Here is a 7,500-nt window from a genome sequence, read left to right on the forward strand (position 1 = left end):
TAAGGTGGTTTCCCCACAGAGGTTCTTCGGCAGCATCTTCATAATACTTGGGAGGGGCAAGATCCCGTCCTCCGTCAAGTTTTCTCCAGGACATGTAAAGTTGGCGATAAAAGGATGAAAGCTTGGTGTAGTTGCGATGGTCGGGCATCCAGCCTGAGGCGGCAAAAACTGCATAGCCCATGTTGTTTTGTCCACTGAGATGAGATAGTTGCTGTCGAGCGAGGTCTTTCCAAGCTGCTTGATTCTTTTTATCAAACAAGTGTCGGATTGTTTGGAGGCGTATTGCCATTAGTCTAGAAAGGAGATGAGGCATGCCTAGTCCTCCATCTCTACTTCGTGAAATACACACCAATCTTTATTAGTGGTGGCGTTTTAATCCAAAGAAAATCCCAGATAATGTCTTGGAATTGCTGTAACGTTTGATGAGGCAGAGTATATGTGTGTGCCGTGTAGTATATTTTGCTTAAAGCGTATGTTGACAGGACGTGTGCTCGCCCTAGGTATGACAGATCTCGACTTTTCCAAATGTCCAATGTCTTTTTCAGTTTCTCTAAGACCATTGACCAGTTTTCTTTCATAGATTCATAATACGAAGGCCTTAACGTTAGACCAAGAATCTTGATCGCTGTGGTAGTCCATTTTATTTGCAATGGGTTTTCTTGACGTTTCCACTTTCCAAGCCATAAACCAACTGACTTTTCTCGGTTGAGGTGTGCTCCACTGGCAGAGTTATAAACCGTTAGTTCATCATTTAAGGTCTGAAAGCTTGTCTCTGTTGTTAGAAAAACAGTCATGTCATCTGCATAACTGGATACTTTAATACTATCTCTGAGAGGGTCGTCAACAGTTGGCACTCCTTGTATGATAGGATTTTGTCTTATTGCTGACGCTAAAGGCTCGAAACTGAGAACATATAAAAGAGGTGACAGTGGACATCCATGTCTGACACCGCGGTGTATGTCTATTCTTGATGACAGATATCCATTGACTATGACGTGACTGCCGATGTTAGAATACACTATTTTTACCCATTTTTGGAAAGAGCGACCAAACCCAAAAGCACCGAGTACTCTAGACAGATGTGTCCAGTTAACCTTGTCGAAAAGCTTTTGTTTGATCTAGAGAGATGACAGCCAAATCTTTCTCTGTACCAGAGCACCAGTGAAGTACGTCTCGGATTGTTGCGCAATTGTCTTGTATGGCTCGATGGGGAATACTGCAACTCTGATCTGGGTGGATGATTGATCCGATTACTTTCTTTAGACGATTTGTTAGAGCTTTTGTGATTATTTTGTAGTCGGTATTCAGAAGGCTGATGAAACGCCAGTTTTTGAGATCGTTTCGATTTCCTTTCTTATATATGATACGGATGATTCCGGTTCTCTGGCTATACGAAAGAGAGGTCTTTTCTTCGACTGCGTTAACCATTTGCACAAAATCGTCTCTAAGCAGTGACCAGAAAGCTCTATAAAATTCTGTTGTAAGACCATCCATGCCAGGAGACTTGCCTGCGTGTAGTGTTTTGAGAGACTCTGTACACTCTTCCAGCGTTAACGGACCGTCACACAAAAAACTGTCTGTGCATGTTAATTGTTTGTTGAGATGAGACAGAGCTTGCACACTAGTTTCGTCATCGATTGGTTGCTCTCGGTATAAAATGTTTGAGTAAGATGAAGACAGGCATTTGTGTCTGTGGCTCTCTTGCCTTGATAGTTTAGCTCAGTGATACAGTCTCGAGTTCCCTTGATGTTTTCTTTTGTGGTGAAAAACTTACCCGAAGTTTCTCCACTCTCTATCCATTGTGCTCGGCAGCGAACTTGTTTACCTTGAATATATTCTTGCTCATATTCTTGTAAGCGTTTCCGAAAGAATTCTGCTCTTGAGACTGCTGTGATTTGGCCGTTTTGAATTGCGCACTGTGCTTTTTGTAGTGATTGTTCAAGTCTAGTCCTAGTTTTATTTCGTTTTCTTTGGCGTTGAATGCCATAACATATTGACAAAGATTTGATATGAGCCTTTCCGGTGTCCCACCATTCGAGGAGTGACAAAAACCGTGGTTTCTGATATTGCCAGTGTAGCCAAAAGGCGGTGACTTTCTGTCGGTAACAAGCCTCAGACAAAAGACTTTTGTTAAGTTTCCAATATCCCCGTCCTCTAGTACATGTTGACAAAGCTAGAAGTTTGAGAAGTACACACGAGTGGTCACTGAACGCTGTGGGAAGAACAGAAATCTCATGTACTTTGTTTTCCAACACACATGAGGTTAGGAACATATCTAGTCGGCAGGCTACTGGTGGATTTGATCGACTCCATGTGTAACCCGGAACATCTGGATGGCATTGTCGGTATATATCAGTCAAGTTGAGGGTTGAGAGGAGCATGTGAAGTGCAGCAGTGTCGCTGCTCCTGGGTCCTAGTTTTGCTTGGGACAGTTTGTCCATACTGGGGTTAAGGACGCAATTGAAATCACCACAGACAACCAGTCTTGGTGAATTCTGCAGCTGTGAAGTCACGATTTGATAGAAATCTTTGTGATCAGCTGAGGACGTTGGTGCATAAAGGTTGACGAGGTCGAACGTGAGGGAAGGGTAGTTTACTTTCATAGATAAATAACGTCCGTTGGAGTCTTGTAGGACCTTCTTGCATTGTAGTTGAGGCATATTTTTCACAATGATAGATACTCCTTTGGAATGATTTGTACCATAAGCATGAAAAATGGAATGTTTAGGAAACTGTAATTGCCAATTTGAATTTTCAGCTGTTGCATATGTTTCTTGTAAACACAAAATATTGATATTCTTTCTGATCATCCAGTCTGCAATTTGTTGTCGTTTCATCCTGTTAGTCATTCCTTGAGCATTGAGAGTAGCAATTTGTAGAGTCATTAGAGCGAGAGAGGGAAAGAGAAAACAAAAACACAAAACATTTCCAGTGAGTCTAGACTGGAGCTGGCAATGTCCCACATGCGTCCTGGTTTTCCTGGTTTTCCACATGCGGGTGTTCAGTAGCTGATTTCTCTCGTGCTTTCTTCTTTTTCTTCTTTCTTTGTTTTAGCTGTGTATTCGTGTCAGGTGTTGGTGAGAGTGTTTCTTTTTCATTCCTTCCTCTTTTGGTGTTCTTTTATTGTTTGCATCACTCTGAGAGCCCTCTTTCATGTCACTTTCACTTGCCGTTCCTTGATTTGATTCTGCTTCACACCAGCTTGTTGTCTTATTTGTCTCCCATTCACTGAGTTGGATGTCATCCTTGTCATCTGATAAGGTACCCTCATAACCACAAGGTAGTGGTGGTGTAGTCTCTTACACAGATGTGTCAGACTGTTCTGGTCTGTTCTGTTCTGTAGCTCTTGTGCTAGCCGTACTATAGTTTTTACAGTTTCTATACACATGATCTGTACCATTGCAATGATAACAGCGTCAGAAGGATGACGGTTTTGGACAGTCTTTCACTTGGTGATCAGCTTCGTCACATCAATAACACCGTGTTGGTTCACGATTACGATTACGTAATGGCCAACTTGCAATCAGATAGGAAAGGTTCCCTTGGGGTTAACAACAGTGAATACTCGAACTCCTGTTTCAATCATGGGGGCAAAAGAGTAGCATCTACTGTGTACACCTGACACATGGCCATGTTTTGACAATACACTTTTAATTGTTGCATCTGGCATCTCGTATGGCATCTTACATGTCACCAGTGCAGGTGGTGGTCCTGCAGGGTGTGCATGTTGTGGTCGTGAACCTGACAGCTCTACGCATTCACAATGTCGTTCCTTGATGTCAAGGCCAGCTCTCACAACAGTGTCTTTTGTGGTTTGATTCCCAAAGGAGATTGCCAAATGCCATGGCAGAGAGTCTGAGTCACGCATTTGATGTTTTTTTCCTCTACTACAGTCTGGAGTGCCATTATCACGTCACGAGTTGAGATATCCTCCTCAGTTTGCAGACGAACCGTTAGAGGTCGTGCTAGATACCCTTCCATCTTGAGAAAAACAAGCTCGAAACACCAGATTAGTCCAAGCTGTACTCAAGACATCCAAATATCAAAGTTGGTATCTACAAACGCTGTGAACAGGTGGTAGCCTTTGTAGCAAAACCCAGAAAGCGAAAAGAAAGCGAAAAATTGCGGAGCGTTACCACAACGTGGTAAACGCACGGCCTCGCAATACACACATACATACATACATAAATAAAAATTTTGTATTGAAATAAAGGTACCTACCACCTAGTGGGTATAACTACATCTGTACCACTACTTGGCAAGTGCAACGCCCGAATGGTGCATTTCCTTCTACCTCATGTACAGCAAAGAAAGAGTTCAAAGAAGTCTTGGAAATAGCTCAAAGTGGTGCCTTTAAATTTTCAGCAATGCCTTCTCTAAACTCATCAATGAGCAGAAGTCATGAATCCACAATCTTTCCATTTACACACACACACACACACACACACACACACACACACACACACACACACACACACACACACACACACACACAAACCACACGTGCACACAAAAAATAGCAAATGGATAAGGAGCTGCTGTCATTACGGTTACGCCCCCAGCCACATGGCTGGGTTCCTGTGCACTCGCAGGAGCACCGACTGCGACGCCAACTGTGGTGTCGGCACCCAAAGTCCCACCCAAACCGCAGTGGCTGATGGACTTTATCACAGTCGGAGGCCTTTGCCACTCCAGTCAATGAGCAGGTACTCATTTATACTCCTGAGTTGAGAGAGGCAATTGTGTGTGAGTTTCTTGCCCAAGGAAATTATGCCATAGGTCGCCATCACTGTGACTTGAACCTGCAACCCTGCAAGGTCCCGGATGTACACAGTTCTTAGAAGACTCTCTAACCAACTGAGCTATCGCACCACACTCACAGAGACACGCGCACGCGCACACACACACACACACACACACACACAGTGACACACACACACACACACACACACACACACACACACACACACACACACATGCAGATGCACACGCACATGCACACACACACACACACACACACACACAGCGACACACACACACACACAGCGACACACACACACACACACACACACACACACACACACACACACACACACACACATCTCTTCTCACCCAGCCCGTGTTCCGACTCGGCAAAATGTTTGTGTATGTGTTTGTGAACGTTGCAAGCAAAATGAACACAATAGAGGCAACAGTGCAGTCTGGGGGCGCAAGAATCGCACGACATACACTTCCAATATTCCGCCTAAAGACGAGAACACGAACGAATCGAAAGTGACGACGAAAAAAAAAGAAAAAAAACTGTCGGGGTCCTACTGACCTTCACGGCTCGAGCTCTAGACGTTGAGCACGAGAAAAAATAGAAGTATATTGTTTGAAAGGGTTTGAGACCGCGGGAGGTCTTGTACTCGCTCAAATGGGCACAACTCAACGCCATCTCGAGTTGACATTCAATCCGTAATTATAGCTGTCCTCGGATACCCAGACATTCGCGCGGCTTGTATGACACTAAATGTGCATGCTGTCAAGTCAAGCACATTTGAGAACAAGCGAGGTAATGTAAAGTGTCTAATCCAAGAGATTTGCATTTTAATGGGTAATATTTAACATTTCAAAATACATTTAATTTATTTATTTATATATAATTTATTTATTTATATGTAATTTATTTATTTATATGTAATTTATTTATTTAATTATCAAATTGATATAAATATTTATTTTTACCAGTACCCGTATGTAAATATGCATTATGCATGCAGTGTCCGGACCTCTGTAGTTGTACGACAAACTAAAATTATGACATCAATATATTACACTAATTAATTAATTATATTTTTTATTACACTGATTTATTAATTAATGTGATCTATAGTATAGTACACACTATTATAAGTATATACACAGTCAATCAGATCTGTTGAGTAAAGTCACGTGATCGATATCTCAACTGGCCAGATTTCGATAAAATTTCAAAGACCACAGTTCCTTCATGAAATGAATCACATATATAGCTGTAAATACTGTTGTGATACAATAGAGTATTGACTGACCAGGAGAGGTGGTCGTTCAAAATCAAACGAACTTGGAAAGTCGAGTGGAATCTGTTCCAAATGAAATCGACCGACTGAAGACTCTTCTCTGCATAGGTTTTCCATGCAGGAACAAAAGTGGTTATGAGCAGGAGCTACTGCGTCTAAATCTGCCAACGTGAAATTAAACCTTGAAAATCAAAGCAGTACGTCAGACAACAGGGATACAAGACAGACGAAAACATAGTCAAACAGACGGGCAAGTTTATGATAAACAGATAGATAACAAATGAAAGACAAACAAATGGACAAACAAACAGGCAGGAGACAGACAAACAAAAAGACAGACAGACAGACAAACAAACAGACAGACAGACAGACAGACAGACAGAGAGAGAGACAGACAGACAGAGAGACAGACAGACAGAGAGACAGACAGACAGAGAGACAGACAGACAGAGAGACAGAGAGACAGACAGACAGATTGTTTTATTTGAACGCTTACTCTACCGATAACAAGCGCTAACTTTATGCAAAACAATAACAGTCAATGGACAAAATGTTGAATGTCTCTTTATATGTAAAGTCATCAAAGTTGCACTTTGACAACTTAAAATCACAGACAGACAGACAGACAGACAGACAGCTACAAAAAGCCAATGCTCGAGTCATCTACAGGAAAGTGGAGAGACTTTTAGATGATGCTAGTTAATTTGTGTTTTTCCAAGGCCATTTGGCCTTTACTTTTTTTTTAGTAAAGGAGCAAGCACGTGTGTAGTTAATTGGACTGATGAGGACATTGTGTTGTAGAGGATTTAGCCTCCATCTGTACGTACTTTGTTCTATTGAATAAAATACCTTTGACAGACAGACAGACAGACAGACAGACAGACAGGCAGACAGACAGACAGGCAGAACCATTTAGAATGTAATAGTGCTGAAATTTTAAATATATGTGTTGACAGACAAACAGACAGACAAGACCGACAAACAGACAGACAGACAGACAGACAGACAGACAAGACAGACAGAGGCTCAACATCAAACGTCCTCCCATTAGTTCTCAAGCATTTCAGTACATGGAGAGAGCAAGGAAAAAAGTTTTTGAAAAAGATATCCAACCAATCACCAGATGAAACCGGAAGACCAAATGCTCCAGAATTGTTAGACTATTGGAGAAAATGCTTTCCATCCAGCTGCCCATCCAGCTGCAAAGGTGCAATGCACAAGCGATCTTAATTAAAGAAACTGTCCGGACTATGTGGTGGACCTGAGAAGCCCATGACTCTCATCACTCAGGTCTTCCCACATTAGCTTTCTTGCACTAGTGACTTATGGACATTTCATTTTAGCTGTAGCCTTTTAATTTTATTGCAGAAATGTGCATTAGTTTGATCTAAGAAATATATGATCCTGACAGACAGACAGACAGACAGACAAACAGACAGACAGACAGACAGACAGACAG

General features: G+C 42.0%; 2 protein-coding genes across 4 annotated transcripts in view; both read right to left on the reverse strand.

Annotated features, from left to right (window-relative positions):
* LOC134184332 (ubiquitin carboxyl-terminal hydrolase 22-like) overlaps positions 1-5,461 on the reverse strand; it is a 12,564-nt gene extending 7,103 nt beyond the window's left edge. For all 3 annotated transcript variants that reach the window (XM_062652000.1, XM_062651999.1, XM_062651998.1), the window contains exons 1-2: positions 5,321-5,461; positions 5,113-5,245 (exon numbers count right to left, since the gene is read on the reverse strand). In XM_062652000.1, the coding sequence (XP_062507984.1) occupies positions 5,113-5,245; positions 5,321-5,437 (250 nt within the window). In that variant the 5' untranslated portion in view covers positions 5,438-5,461. The remainder of the gene's footprint in view (positions 1-5,112; positions 5,246-5,320) is intronic.
* A 397-nt stretch (positions 5,462-5,858) lies between these two features.
* Positions 5,859-7,500, reverse strand: part of LOC134184221 (methyltransferase-like protein 22) — a 4,460-nt gene continuing 2,818 nt past the window's right edge. The window contains exons 10-11 of the mRNA XM_062651857.1: positions 6,054-6,222; positions 5,859-5,988 (exon numbers count right to left, since the gene is read on the reverse strand). Of these exons, the coding sequence (XP_062507841.1) occupies positions 5,947-5,988; positions 6,054-6,222 (211 nt within the window). The 3' untranslated portion in view covers positions 5,859-5,946. The remainder of the gene's footprint in view (positions 5,989-6,053; positions 6,223-7,500) is intronic.

This window comes from Corticium candelabrum, chromosome 9 (genome assembly GCF_963422355.1).
Source record: "Corticium candelabrum chromosome 9, ooCorCand1.1, whole genome shotgun sequence".
Lineage (NCBI taxonomy): Eukaryota > Metazoa > Porifera > Homoscleromorpha > Homosclerophorida > Plakinidae > Corticium > Corticium candelabrum.